This window comes from Phocoena phocoena, chromosome 8, assembly GCF_963924675.1.
Source record: "Phocoena phocoena chromosome 8, mPhoPho1.1, whole genome shotgun sequence".
In the NCBI taxonomy this organism is placed as follows: domain Eukaryota; kingdom Metazoa; phylum Chordata; class Mammalia; order Artiodactyla; family Phocoenidae; genus Phocoena; species Phocoena phocoena.
The window spans coordinates 15,494,616-15,517,422 of NC_089226.1; the positions used below are offsets into that span (position 1 = coordinate 15,494,616).

Consider the following 22,807-nt stretch of genomic DNA (forward strand, 5'->3'; position numbering starts at 1 on the left):
CCTCCCACACCCTCTGCACACCTGGGGTCTCCAAACCCTCACCCACGTGTGCCCCCTCGGATGACCCTTTCCTTGCACAACTTTTTCTGTCACAAACGCCTCCTTCCATTCCAGCCCCGCTCTCCCCAGTGACCTGCCAGCCATGCTAGAGGCCCCTGTGCCGCCCCAAATGCCAGCAGGAGAGGACGAGGAATTTGAGGCCTGAGGGCAGTCGGTGTGGAAGGCTGAGCACGGCTGGGGCCTCTGCCTGGGGTTGGAGAGTCTGACTGCTTTTCAATACCAGCCTGAATCATTCCACCCAGATCTGGCTTTCAGAAGGGGCTCCTGTGACAGTGGGACAGTTTGGTGATGGGGGCGGGGTGGTCCTGACCTTCTTTGGGAACTTCCATCCCGCTTCCTGCTGCTTTTCTGCGGTCACACTGCTTCAGGTAACCCACCCTCAGCTCCTCCTCTAGGACGTCCTTCCCCCTGCCTGCTCTGCCCTTTTCCTCCTTCACTCTCCCTCTACCTCTCCCACCTCCCCCAGGTAGGCGCAGGTAGATAGGGAAGGACCCACAGGACCTGGGCCCGTGGGTCACAGATGGGCTTGCCAGGGCTAAGCCCTTCCTGGTCATCCCTCAGTCCATCCCAGACAGCCCACACCACCAGCACTCCCCACCCCCACCACCCGCAAGGCCAGCTACAGAAAGACCTGCCATTTACAAAGCCAGCTGCGCAGCTTTCCTTGATGCCCCTAACACATTCAGGAAAACGTTGACCCTATACGGCTCCACCTTGTCAGACCTCACACTTGTGTGACCTCTCAGAAGGCAAACTGACCTTAATCCCCGCTTTAGCCAAGTAGAAGTAAGAGAGTAAATGTATCAAAGGGATATACATCATAAAAAGCATTCAAGTATCAAATTGGACATTTGTGGTTGCCCTCTGTTGGGAACCATTGACCCTGACAGTTTCCAGTGATAACTCAACAGTTGCTCACTGGGCACTCACTAAATAGTCCATAAAACTCTGGATTAGAGCACAGACTTCAGAACCGGAGACACCTGGGTTCAAATCCCAGCTCTGCCACTTGATAGCTGTGGGATCTTGGACAGCAATCTCTGTAGGCCCCAATTTCCTCCTCTGTAAGTTTGGAAATACAATGCTATTTACTCATTGCTAAGATTCAAGTGAGACACACACTTCCAGCAATTAACACAGTACCTGACACCAAATACACATTCAATAATCATTAGCCATCATTAGTTTTAGGTGCTGAAAATCTAGTGCTGGATAAAATGGAGTTGCTATTCTCAGGAATTTGAGGACCTTGAAGAGGAGATAGACATATACCCAAAATAACTATAATACACAAAGTGATAAGTGCCTTAAAAAGCCACAAACAATGTGACACAGAGAGAATCAGGGATGGAGTAATCAGTTTTAATTTGCAGGGCCTACAAGGGAAAGCCAAGAAAAGCTCCACAAAAGCAACAGTCACTAAGTAGGACTTGAAGGATGAAAAGGATTCTGACAAGAACCAATAGAAGCAAAGGTCATTCCGTTCCAGGATGAGGACAAAGTATAGCAAGAGCGTGGAGGCAGGCAAGGCCGTGCGCGTCATCAGATGAAGGGGGAGCTTGGAGTGTCTGGTGGAGAATGAAGGGAGGATGGATGGGGAGAATACATGTGAGGTGCTTATGGGTTTTGGAAGTGAAATGTTTTCTTTTTATGCAGTGTTGACTCTCAATATCAGGCACCAAACCAGAGTTCCAGAAGCTCAGGGGTCTGATGGCGGTTGGGATTCCAGAGGTGGTTCTTGGAGAATTGCTTTCCTCGAGGCCCCAGATTTCTAAGAGTTCGTTAAAGGGAGCAAAAGTCTTTCCTAGCCCCTGGACACCCGTGTTGGCAACCATCCAGTCCCGATTGGTCCCCACTCCTCCCTGACCCCGAGAGCGTGGGTGGTGCCTGAGCACACAGCCCAGCCTTACCACTGTCACAGCACAGCACTCAGCACTTGACAATGTACAAAGCCCATACCTTGCCTGTGAGGTTGGTGGGCAATAGCTCCTTCTCAGGGAAGGGAAGGCGCTGGATCAAGGTCACTGGGTGATATCGGCCCAGCTGAGACAGGAGCTTGTCTCTGTCTACTCACGGTTTGGTAGAGAGAGCACAGAGCAAGAGAGAGAAGACTGGTTTCTGGTCCCGACTCCGACTCACTGGCTCCGTATCTGCGAGCCATTCCTTCCCTTCTCTGGGCCTCGGTTTCCCCATCTGTACAATAAGAGGCCTGGACTAGAATCTAGTCATAGCTGAACCAAAGGTCCCTGCCAGCTCAGACAATCTATGATTCTAGCTGTGTGCATGGTCCTTTCAGGATACCAGACCACCTCCCAGAACTTGGTTGAAAAATAAATGTAATTAACAGAAGAAAATACTACATCCACAGAGCTACCTTTTATCTCCCTGTTACAAAGTAAAATTTAAATAAAAGAGAGATAATGACCGAAAGGGGAAAGAGGCAATCCGTCCTCCAACTGACACATGGGGGAAAAAATAAAGCATCTTCAAAGAGAATGCTTCACCGAGAGGCAGGTACAAAGAAAGGCTGCTTAGTCCGGGTTGCAAGGGGCTGGCTGTGTTTTTTGGTTTTTTGTGTTTCTTGAGGTGTTTTTTTTTTTTTTTTTGAATATTTGAATTTTATTTTATTTTATTTGTACAGCAGTTTCTTATTAGTTATCTATTTTATGCATATCAGTGTATACATGTCCATCCCAATCTCCCAATTCATCCCACCACCACCCGCCCCAACCCCGCCACTCACCCCCTTGGTGTCCATATGTTCGTTCTCTACATCTCTGTCTCGATTTCCGCCCTGCAAACCAGTTCATCTCTACCATTTTTCTAGGTTCCACATATATGCGTTAATATACGATATTTGTTCTTCTCTTTCTGACTTACTTCACTCTGTATGACAGTCTCTAGATCCACCCACGTCTCTACAAATGACCCAATTTCGTTCCTTTTTATGGCTGAGTAATATTCCATTGTATATATGTACCACAACTTCTTTACCATTCGTCTGTCAATGGGCATTTAGGTTGCTTCCATGACCTGGCTATTGGAAATACTGCTGCAGTGAACATTGGGGTGCATGTGTCTCTTTGAATTATGGTTTTTTCAGGGTATGTGCCCAATAGTGGGATTGCTGGGTCATATGGTAATTCTATTTTTAGTTTTTTAAGGAACCTCCATACTGTTCTCCATAGTGGCTGTATCAATTTACATTCCCACCAGCAGTGCAGGAGGGTTCCCTTTTTCCACACCCTCTCCAGCACTTGTTGTTTGTAGATTTTTCTGCTGATACCCATTCTAACTGGTGTGAGGTGATACCTCATTGTAGTTTTGATTTGCATTTCTCTAATAATTAGTGATGTTGAGCAGCTTTTCATGTGCTTCTTGGCCATCTGTATGTCTTCTTTGGAGCAATGTCTATTTAGGTCTTCTGCCCATTTTTGGATTGGGTTGTTTGTTTTTTTAATATTGAGCTGCATGAGCTGTTTATATATTTTGGAGATTAATCCTTTGTCCATTGATTAGCTTGCAAATATTTTCTCCCATTCTGAGGGTTGTCTTTTCGTCTTGTTTGTAGTTTCCTTTGCTTTGCAAAAGCTTTTAAGTTTCATTAGGTCCCATTTGTTTATTTTTGTTTTTATTTCCATTACTCTAGTAGGTGTATCAAAAAACATCTTGCTGTGATTTATGTGAGAGAGTGTTTCTCCTACGTTTTCCTCTAAGAGTTTTATAGTGTCCAGTCTTACATTTAGGTCTCTAATCCATTTTGAGTTTATTTTTCTGTATGGTGTTAGGGACTGTTCTAATTTCATTCTTTTACATGTAGCTGTCCAGTTTTCCCAGCACCACTTATTGAAGAGGCTGTCTATTCTCCATTGTATATCCTTGCCTCCTTTGTCAGAGATTAGTTGACCATAGGTGCGTGGGTTTATCTCTGGGCTTTCTATCCTGTTCCATTGATCTATATTTCTGTTTTTTTCCCTCAAGACTGCATTGGGTATTCGGAGTCTTTTGTGTCTCCATACAAATTTTAAGATTTTTTGTTCTAGTTCTGTGATAAATGCCACTGGTAATTTGATAGGGATTGCACTGAATCTGTAGATTGCTTTGGGTAGTAGAGTCATTTTCACAATATTGACTCTTCCAATCCAAGAACATGGTATATCTCTCCATCTGTTTTTGTCATCTTTGATTTCTTTCATCAGCGTCTTATAGTTTTCTGAGTACAGGTCTTTTACCTCCTTAGGTAGGTTTATTCCTAGGTATTTTATTCTTTTTGTTGCCATGGTGAATGGGATTGTTTCCTTAATTTCTCTTTCTGAACTTTCGTTGTTAGTGTGTAGAAATGCAAGAGATTTCTGTGCATTAATTTTGTATCCTGCTACTTTACCAGATTCATTGATTAGCTCTAGTAGTTTTCTGGTGGCATCCTTAGGATTCTCTATGTATAGTATCATGTCATCTGCAAACACTGACAGTTTTACTTCTTCTTTTCCAGTTTGTATTCCTTTTATTTCTTTTTCTTCTCTGATTGCCGTGGCTAGGACTTCCAAAACTATGTTGAATAATAGTGGTGAGAGTGGACATCCTTGTCTTGTCCTTCATCTTAGAGGAAATGCTTTCAGTTTTTCACCATTGAGAATGATGTTTGCTGTGGGTTTGTCATATATGGCCTTTATTATGTTGAGGTAGGTTCCCTCTATGCCCACTTTCTGGAAAGTTTTTTATCATAAATTGGTGTTGAATTTTGTCAAAAGCTTTTTCTGCATCTATTGAGATGATCATATGGTTTTTCTCCTTCAATTTGTTAATATGGTGTATCACATTGATTGATTTGTGTATATTGAAGAACTCTTGCATCCCTGGGATAAATCCCACTTGATCATGGTGTATGATCCTTTTAATGTGTTGTTGGATTCTGTTTGCTAGTATTTTGTTGAGGATTTTTGCATCTCTATTCATCAGTGATAATAATCTGTAATTTTCTTTTTTTGTAGTATCTTTGTCTGGTTTTAGTATCAGGGTGATGGTGGCCTCATAGAATGAGTTTGGGAGTGTTCCTTCCTCTGCAGTTTTCTGGAAGAGTTTGAGAAGGATGGGTGTTCGCTCTTCTCTAAATGTTTGATAGAATTCACCTGTGAAGCCATCTGGTCCTGGACTTTTGTTTGTTGGAAGATTTTTAATCACAGTTTCAATTTCATTACTTGTGATTGGTCTGTTCATATTTTCTGTTTCTTCCTGGTGCAGCCTTGGAAGGTTATACCTTTCTAAGAATTTGTCCATTTCTTCCAGGTTGTCCATTTTACTGGTATAGAGTTGCTTGTAGTAGTCTCTTAGGATGTTTTGTATTTCTGCGGTGTCTGTTGTAACTTCTCCGTCTTCATTTCTAATTTTATTGATTTGAATCCTCTCCCCCTTTTTCTTGATGAGTCTGGCTAATGGTTTATCAATTTTCTTTATCTTCTCAAAGAACCAGCTTTTAGTTTTATTGATCTTTGCTATTGTTTTCTTTGTTTCTATTTCATTTATTTCTGCTCTGATCTTGATGATTTCTTTCCTTCTGCTAACTTTGGGTTTTGTTTGTTCCTCTTTCCCTAGTTCCTTTAGGTGTAATCTAACCCTACACCGGAAGGTTTATTTGAGATTTTTCTTGTTTCTTGAGGTAGGCTTGTATTGCTATAAACTTCCCTCTTAGAACTTTTTGCTGCATCCCATAGGCTTTGGGTCATCATGTTTTCCTTATTTGTCTTTAGGTATTTTTTTATTTCCTTGGTGATCTCTTGGTTATTTAGTAACTTATTGTTTAGCCTCCATGTGTTTGTGTTTTTTACGTTTTTTTCCCTGTAATTGATTTCTAATCCCATAGCATTGTGGTAGGAAAAGATGCTTGATATTTCATTTTTCTTAAATTTGCCGAGACTTGATTTGTGACCCGAGATGTGATCTATCCTGGAGAATGTTCCATGTGTACTTGAGAAGAAAGTATAATCTGCTGTTTTTGGATAGAATATCCTGTAAATGTCAATTAAATCTATCTGGTGTATTGTGTCATTTAAAGCTTGTGTTTCCTTATTAATTTTCTGTCCGGATGATCTGTCCATTGGTGTAAGTGAGGTGTTAAAGTCCCTCACTATTACTGTGTTACTGTTGATTTACTCTTTTATAGCTGTTAGCAGCTGCTTTATGTATTGAGGTGCTCCATGTTGGGTGCATATATATTTATAATTGTTATATCTTCTTCTTGGATTGATCCCTTTATCATTATGTAGTGTCCTTCCTTGTCTCTTGTAACATTCTTTATTTTAAAGTCTATTTTATCTGATATGAGTATTGCTACTCCAGATTTCTTTTGATTTACATTTGCATGGAATATCTTTTTCCATCCCCTCACTTTCAGTCCATATGTGTCCCTAGGTCTGAAGTGGGTCTCTTGTAGACAGCATATAGATGGGTCTTGTTTTTGTATCCATTCAGCAAGCCTGTGTCTTTTGGTTGGAGCGTTTAATCCATTCACAGTTAAGGTGATTATCGATATGTATGTTCCTATTACCATTTTCTTAATTGTTATGGGTTTGTTTTTGTAGATCCTTTTCTTCTCTTGTGTTTCCCACTTAGAGAAGTTCCTTTAGCATTTGTTGTAGAGCTGGTTTGGGAGTGCTGAATTCTTCTAGCTTTTGCTTGTCTGTAATGCTTTTGATTTCTCTGTCAAATCTGAATGAGATCCTTGCTGGGTAGAGTAATCTTGGTTGTAGGTTCTTCCCTTTCATCACTTTAAATATATCATGCTGGGCTTCCCTGGTGGCGCAGTGGTTGAGAGTCCGCCTGCCGATGTAGGGGATACGGGTTCGTGCCCTGGTGCGGGAGGATCCCACGTGCCGCGGAGCGGCTGGGCCCGTGAGCCATGACCGCTGAGCCTGTGCCTCTGGAGCCTGCACTCCGCAATGGGAGAGGCCACAGCGGTGAGAGGCCCGCGTACCGCAAAAAAAAAAAAAAAAATTAAAATAAATGTATCATGCCACTCCCTTCTGGCTTGTGGAGTTTCTGCTGAGAAATCAACTGTTAACCTTATGGGAGTTCCCTTGTATGTTATTTGTCGTTTTTCCCTTGTTGCTTTCAATAGTTTTTCTATGTCTTTAATTTTTGTCAGTTTGATTACTATGTGTCTTGGCGTGTTTCTCCTTGGATTTATCCTGCCTGGGACTCTCTGTGCTTCCTGAACTTGGGTGGCTATTTCCTTTCCCATATTAGGGAAGCTTTCGACTATAATCTCTTCAAATATTTTATCGGGTCCTTTCTCTCTCTCTTCTCCTTCTGGGACCACTATAATGTGAATGTTGTTGTATTTAATGTTGTCCCAGAGGTCTCTTGGGCTGTCTTCATTTCTTTCATTCTTTTTTCTTTATTCTGTTCTGTGGCAGTGAATTCCACCATTCTGTCTTCCAGGTCCCTTATCCGTTCTTCTACCTCAGTTATTCTGCTACTGATTCCTTCTAGTGTATTTTCCATTTCAGTTATTGTATTGTTCATCTCTGTTTGTTCTTTAATTCTTCTAGGTCTTTGTTAAATGTTTCTTGCATCTTCTCAGTCTTTGCCTCCATTCTTCTTGCTGGATCATCTTCACTATCATTATTCTGAATTCTTTTTCTGGAAGGTTGCCTATCTCCACTTCATTTAGTTGTTTTTCTGGGGTTTTATCTTGTTCCTTCATCTGGTACAAAGTCCCCTGCCTTTTCACTTTGTCTATGTCTCTGTAAATGTGGTTTTCCTTCCACAGGCTGTAGAACTGTAGTTCTTCTTGCTTCTGCTGTCTGCCCTCTGGTGGATGAGGTTATCTTGCTGGCTGTGTTTTGATGCCACTACTGCACAGGACTCGGCAACCCCCTTGTGCTGCAGATTACCTGATTAGATAGGTCCTACTGCATCTCCCAGGCTCCTCTCCTCTCTGTGAAAGCTCCAGTGATGGGGCCAAGGCAAAGCCCTTGGCCAATTAAACCCATAAGGGCTCTTTGTTTGGTCTGAGTTTTGATTTGTTTGTTTAGCAAAATGTCAGACCAATTAAAGCCAGATCCAAGAGCCCTCCAGAGCAAGGGCACAGGCAACTGCAGAGTCACAGATTCAGGAGGGAGGAGAGGAGGAGCCAAGTGGGGATTGGGGGAGTGGGGAAGGGGGGTGTCCACCCTGGTGGACGGAAGCCCCAGGCCTGAGTAGATCAGGTCACCCACCAGTGGTTCACCACTGGTGCAGAGGTCAGGATGCAAAACCTTGGAAAGATAACTGTGTATCCGATGACCTGAGGTGGTCCTAATTTCAAATTTGCCCAAAGGAATCTCCTCCTTGTCAGGCAGAAGCAGCACCTCCCTTAGGCCTGGTGACTCGGGCTCCTGCTCTAGAGGGCCTCTTCTGCCCTCCTCAGTGCCCACCCTTCTCACAGGGCAAGGAGTCTCCGCCAAAGGACATGGCCACCCAGAGCCCATAGCTCCCTTTCTAGACCAGGCTGGATGCATCCTGTCACCAGGCCAGGCTCCCTCCTGCAGCCCCCACTGAGCCCTGGCCAGGAGGTCAAGCCATGGGCCAGCTTGGGCTCCCCTGCCCTATGTAGGACCCAGGGAGGCCAAAATGAGTAGAAGGCTTAGGGAACAGGAAGGCCTTGACCAGGGAGATGAGAGTCCTGATCTCTTGTCCCCCACCTCCCCCACTGCTTCTGGGTGAACTGGGGTCAGTCACTCCCTCTCCCTGGGACTCAGTCTGCTGCTGTGCTCAGAGGAGTCACGATTCTTCTCTCCCTCTCCCTCAGCCCCCAAGGCATTAACAGAGCTCAACGAGTGGGTGACATTTGCTGTGCCAGTGCAGACCTGGCAGGGAGTGTGATCACAGTTCCAGAGCCTATCTTTCAGGAGCTGGGGTTTTAGGGGTTTATTTTAAAAAGCAAGTCTAAATCAGAGAAACATGGGAGATCATACTGACCTCCAAAGGCAAACAGTATCATTGGAGCAAGTTACGTCACATCCAAACCCACCCCCAAAGGGACCTTTGTACAAAGGTTTTAAGATAGGAAGAAAGGTCTCCATGGGAAACAACCCCCCAACCCAGTCCCACCCCATCTCATCATCACAGCAAGCCAGGTCCCCTGACAGCAGGAGAGATTTTAGTGAAGGGACAGGAATGAACCTGCCTGTGCAGCCTCCATTCCCAGTTGGAAAACTCCTGTCCCACGCCCTCATCTGGGCCCTTATGTCCTTCTTGGAGGCTTTGGGCAGTGGTGGCACAAAGCACATCACCACCACTCCACCGTCACCCCTGCAGTCAGTCCCCATGACCGTGAGCATGGCAGACCTTCCAGATGGATCTGGGCTCTAAGGGGTCATCTGAGGCTTTCCCTACATTCAGCTCCAGCAGGTCTGGATGTTAATAACAAAATTTGTAATAACAAAATTACACTCATTGTACTTGCCAGCCAAGGAAAACGTGCCAGTAATTTCTAGGCACAAGGGAGTCAGGGCTATCACTGGGTGCCTCAGTTTCCTAGATAAGAAAATGCAGACAGGCCAAGAGCTACATTAGTGCCTCCAGACCCTGCCGTAAGTGGGGAGCCCAGAACTGCTCCCCCCCGCCCCGGTTGTGATCAAAGCCCCTCTGAATGACAGGGGCGGAATAAATTATTGGATCGGTCAAGCCATACACATGTACTTCCTGAGAAGCCCCTATGTGTCCAACGTGGCCTCAAGGTCTGAGAAAGAGAAAACAGCAAGAGTAAGTCACCACCCCTGCCCTCAGGGTGCTCAGAAACTAGTTAGGAAGCTGGCACTAACCTTCAGGAAGCGAGGCAAGATAGCGTGCTAAAAGGTCCGCTTCATTTTCTGATTGTTTATACTAAGAGGAAAAAAAACACATTTTTTTGTGTGCATTGATTTTGTACACTTAAATCTTGCTAAATTCACTTTAATAAATACAAATCATCCAGACTGGGAAATTTTTTTTAAAAAAAATAGAAAGGTCTGGGGTTACACGTGCAGTGCTGGGTTTGAGAAGGAAAAACCCAGTGTGGACAGACATGGTCAGACAGAGCTTTCTAGGGGAGCAGGACTCCGGTGGAACCTTAGGAATAGGTAGGGTTTGGATCAACAAAGGGAAGAAAGGAGAACGGGCAGGTGGAAGGCGTGGGAGGCGGTGGGGAGGACGTCTGATAGGAGGGCTGGGGATGAGGGGATGGATAGTGGCACCGAAGTCTGGATATGCTCCTCGGGTCTTGAGCAGGGAATGGAGAGAAAGGGGGAGCCTAAGAGTCGCTGAGAAGGAACAGGTGCCAGCCCGGATGATGGACTGGGAAAAGGATGGGGGAGAGTCAAGGGCTCCAGGCTACGGGATAAGTATGACGGTGCCACCAGTACAAATGAAGGAGGTGGCGGGACTTCCCTGGTGGCGCAGGTGTTAAGACTCTGCGCTCCCAATACAGGGGGCCCGGGTTTGATCCCTCGTCCAGGAACTAGATCCCGCACGCGTGCCACAACTAAGAGCTCACACGCCACAACTAAGGAGCTGGCGAGCTGCAACTAAGACCCAGGGCAACCAAATTTTTTTTTAAAAAATGGGAGTGGAGAGATGACGTGTTTGCTTCGTGCTGGGGGTGCCCTGGCGCAGCCGAACCCTGGCTGCCTTTCTGCCAGGATTTCTACTCAGAGCAGTGTGCTGGACCCAGTGACCCCTACAGCTCCCACCTCGCCAGGTGACTCAGGAGTCATTGTGTGACTAACGGCTGTCCTATCCTGGGCCGGGAAGGATGACACGGGTGGGCTTTCCCCGGCAACCCAAGCCCTGACCCCAGCCCCACCCAGTCCTCAGGACACCGTCAGGCTCCCACGTGGGCCTCTCAGGTCTACGGAGACTTGAGACCTGGCAAAGTCGAGATTTGGAGAAAACTTCCTCCTTGCACTGCTCATGGGCAGCGGGTGTGCATCCCAGGGCCAGGTGCTGGGGTGGAAGTTGCGGGGAAGGGCACTGTGGCCCGGGCACACTCCTGCCACTGCTCGCCTGCTGCCAGCCTGTCCGTGGCGCTGGGGGTGTAACGGGGGTGGGCTCCCCACGGAGCAGAGAGGATAAAGCCCACAACCTCCCACCTCAGGAAGCCCCCTCCAGCTCCATGGGGACAGGCTGTGGCTGTCCTCCTGGAAACGCTGCACAGGGAATGTCTGTCACACACTGGAACCTTGTATTCGTTCCCTAGGGCCCCTGTAACAAAGTACCACACACTGGATGGCTTAAAGAACAGAACTGTATTCTCTCACAGTTCTGGGAGGCTAGAAATCCCAAATCAAGGTGTCAGCAGGGCTGTGCTCTCTCCGCAGGCTCTTAGGGAACATGTTTTCTTGCCTCTTCTGGGGACTGCCAGCGATCCTTGGCATCCCTTGGATTATAGATGCATCCCTCCAGTCTCTGCCTCTGTCTCCCCTGGTGTCTTCAAACCATCTTCCCTCTGTGTGTGTCTCCCTTACCCTTCTTATAAGGACATCAGTCATATTGGACTAAGGGCCCATCCTACTCCAGTAAGACATCTTAATTATATCTGCAAAGATCCTATTTCCAAATAAGGTCACATTCACAGGTCCTGATCTCATGTGGCCTCGGCCTGCAACAACTTGAAGCAGGATTTCGATTCCCAGCCAGAGATTGAGGTCAGGCAGCGGCAGTGAGCGTGCTGAATCCTAGCCACCAGACTACCAGGGACCAGTGGCCAGCGACAAGGCCCTGGCCCGTCAGCTATGAAGAAATGAATTTCCACACAGAGACGGAAAGTAGTGAAGCAAGTAAAGTGTTTATGAGGAGGAAAAAGAGTACAGTACATTTGGATAGACACATGGGCGGGCCTAGAGAGAGAGAGTCGCTCACTCGTGGCAGTTTAAATCACTTTTATGTGGCATTTCTTCTGGGTTTCCTTTGGCCAGTCATCTTGCTTTGCCTGGTTCTGAGTCCGTATTTGGTTTATCTCAGGGTCCTCCCCTGTGTGCCTGCGCATCTCTTAGCCAAGATGGATTCTAGTGAAGAGGCCTATGGGTAGTTGGCATCATGTACTATGAGGTGGCACCCCCTCCCTCTTTGACCTCCACGGAGCCTTTCTGCGCATGTGTAGCTGGGGAGGTCCCCTTGATTTCAAGAATGAGGAATATGTGGTCTCTTATCTTCCATCTGGGCAGGGCCCAGCCTCCTCCATCATCCTGCTTTTATGGAGTTTCTGCTATTATGGAGTTTCTGTCCACAGGGGAGAAACTGTTCAGCCTGGGGCCCATCTATCTCCTGCCTTAGTACCAGGATCTAGGACTGGACATATCTTTTTGGGGGACACAGTTCAAACCACAACAATCCCCAAGCCCAGTGATTTATTATCCATAACTGCATGCTTTCCAGAACTCTGGAAGCTGAAGTGCTCTCCTTTCCAATATCCTACAACTGCTCTTGTCTGAATGCAACCAGCCTCCTAACAGAACCTCCTTCTTTGTTGAGAGTCGACAAGCCAAGCTTCTCCTGTGCACTAACCCTGGAGCAGTGGTCAGCAAACTGACCAAGGGCCATATCCAGCCCGCCACCTGCTTTGCTGGAGCCCAGCCACATCCATTCTTCGTATCCTATTGTCCATGGCTGATTTCGAGCTACAGCAACTGAGTTGAGTCGTTGAAACAGAGACCTATGGCCTGCGAAGCTTAAGACACGTACTGTGGGTCCTTTGCAGAAAAAGTTTGGTGACCCCAGCTCTAGGGTATTCACAACAATGACCCCTAAATACTACCTTCCAAGTAATTAAAGAAATGGTGGTGTCTCCTTTTGTCTCTGAAAGGATTCGGATATTCGGGGTCATTTCAGAGTTGAGTGTTTTCTCATCTCTAAGATGGGAATAAAAACACGACCCACCTCCTAGGGTTGGGGGGTGGATTTAATGAAATAATTCATGTAAAGCATTAACCAGGGTGCATGGCACATAATAAGCATTCAGTAGACATTAGCTGTTTTCATTATTACTATCACTTTTCTGAGATCCTGGGCAGAGTAGAAGACCAGAGGCAGTAGAGGACCGAGTCCTACCCTCATGTGAGAATAATACCCCCACCTCCCGGGCCCCGACCCTGTGCTTATGCTCCTTGGCAAGCAGTCAAGAGAGGGACTGACTGATCCATTTTATGGCCGGAGAAAGCAAGACCTGGTGAGTTTGAGGGTCTCAGCTGGGCCCACCATGCAGCAGAAACAGGGCTGCAGTCCAGGTCTCAAAGGCCCCGCAGTTGTCCCTGACCCGCATCCCACCCCCTTCACACATACACTGTTTGTCGGTTCTGCTCCCCACGTACACAGGCAGTGGACAGCTAGGGTCCCCTGGCACCTCCCCACCAGCTCTCAGAGCCAAGGTTGATTGCTTCCATGCAATTTAAATTAATCTCATGCTTCAGGTGGAGCTTGGCTAATCAGGGGAGACAAGAAGCCAAAGTGGGTGCAATCAAATTAACAACGCTAGGCCCTGGCTCTTTAAGAAGGGAAAAACAAGGCAGGCACCAGAAGGCTCCCCCAGCACCAGCCCTTCCCCAGGGGAAGCCTGGAGCGGCTGCCAGGGCTGAGCGCAAAGAGCTTCTCCCACCCACCCCGCCCCTCCCCAGGCAACCACCCCAGATGCCAACAATGCCCCTTTGTGGCAGCTTATCTCACACTGCCAAACAGGGCTGCGTTTCTTGTCAGGATCTTGTTAACAAGGAGCAGAGACACAAGCCTTTGGAGGGAGGGAGGCGGGGGAGTGGGCTGAGCTGGGGGGAAGGAGGGGCCCACTCCCCTCAGATGGGTGCTTGTAATCCTTTTGGAAACAAAAGGAGATGAGAGCCTCTGAGCTGGGATGTTCCCTTCTCCCATGGCAGGGTGGTGTGCAGAGGTCTCTAGAGCCTTCAGGGCACACGCTGTCCCCTGGAAAAGCCTCTCCCAAAGGCAAGGAGGAGGACATCCAGTAAAGCATTTTAGCGTGCCAGAGAAAGCATCCTTTTTAGCAAAAAACTCTACGAGACTCTTGGAGAGATTTCGATTAGACTCTCAGAAGGACTTCCTGAGACAGTCAAGTCCCGTCCTTAAGGTTGGTGAAGAATACCCTGACTTTGCTGCCCTTCTTCCAACCTTATCGGCCTTGAGGTTGTCCTGCCTGAGGCGGTGGAAGGACCAGAGGGATGTCCACTTGAATGGGGATGGAAGAGGAGGGTCATCCAGCACTAGGGTTCTCCCCTCAGACCCTGTGAAAAGCTCCTCAACCCCCTCCCCCAGGCCACCCACCTAGAAGAGCAGAACAGCCTAACACCTTGGTGTCCGGGTTCCCAGACCAATCTGCTTCGCCCCCAGTTTGGCTGCATTTCTCTTCAGAGAAACTGGACTCTTTGCACTCCCATCCTGCCCCCCTGCCTCCTGCCCTTCTCTGACCAGTGGCGCATCATGGCTAAAACCACAGATGCCCTGAATCCTGGCTCTGCTGCCTACTAGCTGTGTGGCCTTGGGCAACTTACTTCTCTAAGCCTCAGTTTCCCCATCTGTAAAGTGGGAATAAAAACAGGGTTGTTCTGAGGATTAAATGAGTTACCGCCTGTAAAGGAATACAGAATAGTGCCTACAAATAGTAAGCCTGCAATAATGTGAACTTCTAGGATTATCGTACACTGGTGCCCACGAATGGGGTTAATAAGTACCCCAGGCTTCCTTTTGGAATGCAACATTCCACACCTGTTTCCCATTTTATCAGGCCTCTCCCAGCAGCTGGTGGCATTCATGTCCTTCTTCTTCCACGTCCTCCTTCCTGCACACACTGCTCTCCGCCTTTGGGTATTCGTAACTGAATCTTCCCTCCCTGGTGACTCGGGGACTGTCAGAAACACCAGCTGAGCTCCTATCATCAGGCGGAAGAGAGGGAGGGTGACAGAGACAGAGAAGGCCCGAATCGCCGCCCCCCTAACTCCTGCCCCCAGCCCCAGCTGGCCCTGGACTGACCTCCTGCCCCACGGGCCCAGCCCTCCAGTTCTCAGCCTCCTGCACTGCCCCCAGGATTCCTCCACATCGTGTCATTCCCACCCAGCTTCCTACTTCTGGGACAAAGCCCAAGGTGGGAGAATAGTCCACCAGGCAGAAGGAGAAGGCTGGATAGAAGCAGAGGAAAGGGCGCCGGTGAATTGTCAGGGGACTTGGGGCTGGTGCTTCTTGCCGCTCACCAGCTGTGTGACTTTAGACAAAACACTTAGCCTCTCTGAGCCTCCATTTCCTCTCTGATACTCTAGGGGCTAAAAGCCCCCAGGCTACCTCCTTAACAGGAATGAAGCTCCTGATAAAAGATGTTCTGGTGTTCTGTAAACTGCAAAGATCGGCCCACTCCAGCTTATGGGTGGGATCCCAGAGAAGAGGGAAGCTGGAGCGGTAAAGGAGGGGCCGAGCAGGTGCAGAGTTTATAATCCCCATGGCAGGGTCTAGGGGCCTTAGAACTCCATCCCCAATCCTGAGGGTTGGTCAGAAAGTCTGTGGATGCTCGGGGAAGGGGTGGGGGGGAGTGAGGAAGCAGAGCTGTCTTGTGGTGTTTTAAAAATCTATCAGCCTCTCAAAATTTACATTTTATCAAATTAAAATGTAAATAGCAGCTGGTCCAGGCAGGACCTGGGGGTGACAGGAGCCGGCCTGTGAGTAATTTCACAGACAGAAACCGGTTACATCGGATTCTGACAACTGTCTTGTTTCTGAAATTGATTTCCTCTCCCCTCGGCTTGCTGCCCCAGGAGGGCCCTGGAGCGAGAGGAGGGGGTGAGTCCACTGTGGAGGCTGGTGCCTTTCTCCCCTCTGTGGCTTCAGCCAGTAAAGCCCCATTGGATCCAGGAGGAGGAAATCTGGGAGTTCTGGAGGGCTATAAGGCCGTGGTCTGCAAGCCAGAGGCCCAGAGAGGCTCCTCCCTGCCCTGGAGTGAGTCTGTGGACCAGGGCAGGCTGCCCCAGGGCACTGGGGGAGCCTGCCTTCTTTCCACAAAAACATGCTAAGTCCTGAACAGGGTTGCTCCTACCCTGGAGTCTCACAGTCAGAGCCAAGGACACTGCAGTATGACATGTGCCATGCCAGGGACACTCAATGCCCAGAGGAGGGGTATCTGCAGTGACATGGGGTGTCAGGGAAGGGCCCTGGGAGTCATCAGGAAGCCCCTTTGGGTTCGACCAGAATTTACCCCAGCTCACCCCAGGACCTTCCACAGGATCCCAGGGAAGAGCCCACCCTCCCCACCTAAAGGAGCTGTGTTGGAAGGAGCTATGTATTAAGGGGCAGCTCACCCACTTGGGTCTCCTCGATGCCCTTAAGCCCAGCCCCTCCCTGCTCCCAAGTCCCCAGAGAATCTCTTACTGCACCCCTCTTTGTAAAAAGAAATTAGGTTTCCCTGGCTGTTAATTGAATTACACTGCAGGAAAGCAGAGAAGTTGTATCTCATTAAAGCCTCCTGTGTCCTACTGGAGCACTGTGCTGCCTTTGCGGCTGCTATTAGCACTTGTCACGCAGAACTCAGCCCTGTGCATACAGTCCCCGCCCCCTCCCTGGCTCTCCTGCCCGTTCCCCTAAAGCTGCAGTCCCTGACACCTGCCCTAGGAGAGGCCGGCTGAGGCCGCCCACCATAGAGAAGCCACAGCGTTTTGCTGACAACCAAATTCCATTTCCCAAAGCCAGATTCTTTGTGCATGCATGGCAGACAGACAGACAGCCAGAGGTGGCCAGCCCCTACAGTAGGACAGGCTTAAAGAGGGAAAAACTGCCTTCTTACTATCATAAGACTTACTTCTCATGGCTGTTTTTGGGGAAGACCAGTAAGCAATGAACCAAGAGGCCAAGGCATCCAGCAGACTGCCTGCTCCATCAGGGGCATTGTGGGCACAGGAAGGCCATGGTGCTTGGTCAAGAAATACATCAGGACCCAGGTTTTGGAGCTGCGGAATAATAACAGTACCTACCCACATGACTTAATTCATGTAAAGTACTAGAATACTGCCAGCACATGGTACATGGGAAGTTCCCAGTAAAAGGCAACCATAAAAGTGTGTGTGTGTGTGTGTGTGTGTGTGTGTGTGTGTGTGTGCTCCTGCGGGTGACCGCACACGAACATCTCTCTAGGGAATTCCTGGGGTCTGCCTTCAACCCAGGAAGTGCTCTGGAGCACAGCCAGGTCTCGGTGCAGTGAGGATTCAACTATGTTTACCACTGTGATTCAGTGAAGCAGAGCGACTTTGTGGTCCAGAGCAAGAAGCAAGAGAGAGATGGAGGGACAAGGAGAGCAGATAGGGTGGGCACCTGCTGCCCTGGGCTCCCCTCTATTAGGGGGCTGCCTTGTTAAGTACAGCAGCCAGGAGGGCGGAGGCCCCTGGTCTGTGGGCTCAGGAGGGCACCCAGGCCCTTGGAGGCCTGGACAGGATCTGGGGGAGGGGCACAGTGACAGAGTCCCGTGTTCTGGCATTGACAGGCAGACTGCGTAGGGCAGGAAGAAAAGAGGAAGCAGGTCCTCTGATTCTTGCCCAGGATGAGGGGCTGAAGACCCCTATACGCAAGAAGAGTATGCTCACAGAATCCTCCCATAACAATGAGCCGGATTCCCAGACCATCTTTCCTCTCTCCTGAGACCCTGACACCCGCAGGGGCCCAAAGACATGGAATCTTCTCTGCACTGCCCTGGAATCTTCTCCACGCTGCCCAGGTGGTCTAGTATGGGGAGCTCCCTGCCTCCACGGCAGCCCTTTCCCTAAACAGCCAAAACTATTGGAAAATTCCTTCTTAGGCCAAACAGGAGGTCTGCCTTCCCCCTTTTGAAGAGCTGTTGTGCCATGTCCCCCCAACTGCCTGTAAGTTACACGCTCCCAGTTTCCAGCCACTCTTCAAATGGCATGGCTTGAAGTCTGTCCATCTTCCTGGTCACACTCCAGCTTGTCAATGTCCTCCATCAAGTAGAGAGCCCAGAACGAGACATGATGTTTCACGAGTAATTTAGAGCTTGTCATTCTATGTTCTGAAGAGCTGGGCGCTAGTTCTCCTGGCATCAGTTCATCTTCCACCACTAGTGTTAGAGCCTCATACGTTATGTATCGCCTCTCCCATCTGTCCACTTTTAAGAACTGTTGCTCTTTATTAGTATGACCGGGGCAAATCACTTCCCTGCGTGGCCTCAGTTTCTTCATTTGTAAAACGAAGGGTCTGTGTAGATGATCTATACCTGTGCCCTTCAATAGAAACAAAATGCAAGCCGCCTATGTAATTTAAAATCTAGTTGTCACATGTTCAAAAAAGTAAAAAGAAACAGGTGAGATTCACTGTGATAGTATATTTTATGTAACCCAATATATCTAAAATATTAACATGTAGTCACTGTAAAATTATTAAGGAGCTATTTTACATTCTTTCCTTTTCTTCCTGTGTTTTTGAAATCCAGTGTGTACTTTACAGTCACAGCACATCTCAGTTTGGACTGGCCACGTTTCTAGTGGCCAATAGCCGCGTGTGGCTAGTAGCGACTATGCTGAACGTTATGTGGGCTCTGCAGCTCTAGGACTCTGCGATTCTGTAAAATAGATGGCAAGTAACATCTTAAGGTGTGCGTGTATTTATCTGATGCTTTTCTTGGAACAGGAGAGGAGCGTGAGACGCTTGGGGTGGGAATAGTACCCATAATGAGCCTGAGGCTCGGAGAAGTCAAGTCGCCTGTATTAAAGACCACATAGCTGGGTAGAAACACGTCCGTCTGGCCCCCAAGCTCTTCAAGCTGGGTGGGGTCCACAGAAGCAGTATCTTCTGCACAGAGGAGCTCCCCTGAACCTGCCCTGAGCTGCGGGGCTGTGAGGAGAACATCGGGTTCTGCTGTATGCTGTTTGCTGCCATAACAACGGTGAAGGGAGCCCACCCCCTGGCCCCAGCTGTGTTTGATACTCAGGGCTGAAGGACCAAGTGGGTTCTTGAGGCCCTGTGGTCTCTGGTTGCCCCTGTGTCTGTCTCTTTGAACAAACCTGATTGGGAAGACCCTGTGAGGTGGGAGGGGCATGTATGAATACACAGGTTGTGCACTGCTCAAAGTTACAGAGCCTAAGGGGCAAGTAAAGTCTGCCCAGTCCCTGCTCCACTGGCCAAGCCGTGGCTCCCAGCACCATGTTGCATCCAGCCAGAGGGGTGCCTTTATGATTCACACACAAGCCCTGGACAGGCTGGTACAGCCCTACCTGGAGAGCAAGACAGGGATGAGCTGCCAGTTTCTCACTCCGGTGCAGAGCCTTGAGGTCCTCCTACCCAAAATGAAGACTCATCATTTCCCCTTCCTTCTTTGGACCTGTGACCTACGCTGAGGCTTGACCCTGCCCCCATCCCCCTTCACACGCGCGCGCACGCTCACGCACACGCACACGCACGCACACACCCCTCAGCATGAACACCCCCGTCTCGTCTGTGGCTTCAGCGGCAGCCTCTTGAGAGCTAGGCCTCCTCTTCCCCAGGAAGGCCTCAGGGCTCAGGCCAAGCAAGGGTGCCGGGCCCCAGTCTCTGACCATTCACTTTGCGGGGAGCAGAAACAGCTCATGCGCCCCTCCCGCCACATCCTGGCATTTCAATCCTCCAGGAAAAATGGAGGCTTCTGCAATGCAAGGCCCGACTTGTTGATGTAAAATCTTACTCTGTATTCCACCCAGGTCCATACGAGTGAATTATGCAAATCTTTGATAGAAAAATATTCCTCCACACATCCTTGCGAGTGTAAAACCTTAGTCAATAATTCATACTCGGTGTCTCTGACTGCAGGCTTTTTCTTCATTATAAGTTGCACCTTGTTATTTGTGTTCCACGTTTTATTGTATACTGGTGTGACGCCGTGCATTATAAAATGTATCTGCTTCATTATATGATGAGCCGGGGCTGGGGATTGTGCTGAGATGCTGCTGCAGGGGCCAGGGGCCAGAGCTGCCCTCAGGATCCAGTCCCACATGACAGAAGGCAGAGGAGGTGGCTGGCTGCATGGTGACTTCAGGGAATGCCAGAAACCACCCTTCATCCCCCAGACCTGTTCCAGATGTCCCCTCACCCGCTGGCTGGCGTCTCAGGTCACACTATTACAGCTCCATGCCTTCCTTCCTTTCTCCAAAGGCTTATTTGTCCTTAGAAGTCAGAGGACCCTGGAGAGTTTGCTGGGAAGAATGTTGTCTGAGTAGGTGTTTAAAACTGGAGGGGAGGGACTTCCCTGGTGGTCCAGTGGTTAGAACTCTGAGCTCTCACTGCAGGGGGCCCGGGTTCAATCCCTGGTCAGGGAACTAAGATCCCGCAAGCCAGGCAGGCAGCCAAAAACAAAACAAAACAAAACTGGAGGGGAGAAAAATCCTGAGGATGCTAGGAGGGAAAGAAAGGGGCATCCACAGAAGTGGAGCAGGGATGCGGTGCCCCAGAGGGGAGCCTCCAGGGTCGGGGGGGGGGTGTAAAGAGAGAGAAGACAGAGCATCCTCTTGTCGCATGGCCCAAGCAGGCCAGTGAGGGGGTGGCTGTCTACTCTGCAGACCTCATTGTGAGCAGGGGTCCTTCCCGCAATGCGGGGGTGGGAAATGCTGTCTGATTCTTGCAGTCAGCCACAGTGCCCCCTAATGTGTGTACTGCAGCATGGCTCATGGGCACTCCTCTGGAGACGAGAGCCCTGGGGACCTGTACTCTAAGAGGCAAGGTTTCCCAGGAAAGTGGTGAGGAAATGGCAAGGACAAGGACAGTCCTCCAGCTGCATCAGATCTCTTATCTCTCTGGGATCTGCCCTGCACATCGCTGCCTCTGAGCCTTTGCTCCAGCAGTTTCCACCGCTTAGGGGACCCTTTCTCCCCATGTGTATCCTGCCACGTCAGATGGTGAGCACTTCTAGCTCAGTGCTTAGCAATCTTTCCTGGAACTCCTACTGTGTTGTCTGTTCTCACCACTGCAGCAAAGCTCCCTGAGATTGGGTCTGTCCTGTGCACTGTTGGTTCCAGAACCCAGCATAAGGTCTGGCACCTAGTAGGTGCTCCATCAATGCTCGTTGAATGGCTGGGTGACGCCTTCCCTGACACTCCTCCGCCAAAATTAATTTCTCCTGCTACCTCCTTGAAAAACTCATCCCATTTTCCTTATTTTCATGTTGCTCGCACGGGTGCCTACCTCCCCCTCGCCTTGACCCATCCTCCCAGGAGGCAACGACCCCGTCTCCCCCAAGCCTGGCACCATGCCGCGTAATGGCATAGGTGCTGGATGCATGTTTGTTGAGTTGATGGGAGAAAAAGGGGACAGGATGTCACTGGCCCGAGACCATTTTTCCCTCTACCCCACCCTCCTCCTGCTGCTGCCCACGGTGCTAAGGCCTGGAGGAGGGTCGGGATTGAGGTGCCTCTTGTGAGGGCAGTGGGCGGGCTCTCCTGACGGCCAGCCAGGGCCTTGGTTGTTTCATGACGATTTTCTCAGGTCGTTGGTTGGGGGATGGGGGATGGGGGAACCTGTTAGCGGGCTTGAAGGTTCTTAACTACGGTGCTGCTAGCCAGGGTTTTCTGTTGCATTTTGTTTGGAAGAACAGGAGAGTTTCTCAGCTGTCTGGGAGGGGCCTGCTGCCTAGAAGCAGGGGGTAAGCCAGCTGACCGCTGTGGAGAGAGCTCGAGCCATGGACACAAAGCAGAGGCACCAGGCGTGTAACCCAGGGTCCACAGACCTCCCCGCCAAAGGTGCATGGATCCAATTCAAGGGGTCCGTGAATTGGGGCTGGGGTGAAATGGCCTATTTTTTTTCACTAACTTCTTTTTTCACTAACTTAACTGAAATTTTGTACTTCTTCCATTTGGAACGTAAGCAACAAGCCACAGCAGTAGCAGCACCTGTGACTGTGACCAATAGGTATTTTCATACCACAGCCCTGGCAGATACCCCAAAATATCATCTGTGCTCATCACTATTCCAAAATGGTTCTAATACGATCCAGCACTAGATCTTATTTCATAAAGAGGAATACAGAACATATGTGATGTTTGCTTTTGAATGTTCGTACTGGTATAACCATACTTCAGCATATCTGGTTTCCTTTGTCATTTTATGTATATTACGCGTTTTAAAAGATTCTGAAAAGGGGTCCATGGAATATCAGAACCCCTGGTGAAGAGAGAGGCTGCCCCAGTCGTGGGTGGGCTGGGGAGAAAGGGACAGGCAGTGGGGTTTTCTGTACCCTCCCCCAACCGTTACTAGACCCTCTCGCTGGGCATGAGGTGCTCTGTGGGGAGAGGCAGCGGGGGGCGGGGCCTCGGCGCTGGGGGCTGGCCTCCCTCGCCCTCACTGGGACCTCCTGGGCCTCCTCCCCTCCCCAGTCCCGGCCATGATCACCTCCCACCCCAACACCACCATCGCCATCAAGGGCCACGCCAAGGAGCTCAACTGCACGGCGCGGGGAGAGCGGCCCATCATCATCCGCTGGGAGAAGGGGGACACGGTCATCGACCCCGACCGCGTCATGCGGTATGCCATCGCCACCAAGGACAACGGCGACGAAGTGGTCTCCACGCTGAAGGTGAGCACCCACGCCCCAGTCTCAGAAAGTGGGGAGCCCACAGCTATTGCATCTGTATCCAAAGGAGGTGAATGGGGAGTCTGGGAGCCCCTCCTCCACCCCAAAAACTACCTCTCCTTTTCCCTCCTTCATCCACCAACCTCTGCCTTAGAACCTCACTCTGTCCCCTTTCTGACAACTCCTCACCTTTAAATGTGTGGGATC

The 22,807-nt window shown here is 49.3% G+C and overlaps 1 protein-coding gene across 1 annotated transcript in view; it reads left to right on the forward strand.

Moving 5' to 3' along the window:
• The window catches only part of DSCAML1 (DS cell adhesion molecule like 1), a 341,918-nt gene that overhangs the window by 270,017 nt on the left and 49,094 nt on the right, over positions 1-22,807 (forward strand). Inside the window, exon 12 of the mRNA XM_065881447.1 lies at positions 22,404-22,603. Within this exon, the coding sequence (XP_065737519.1) occupies positions 22,404-22,603 (200 nt within the window). The remainder of the gene's footprint in view (positions 1-22,403; positions 22,604-22,807) is intronic.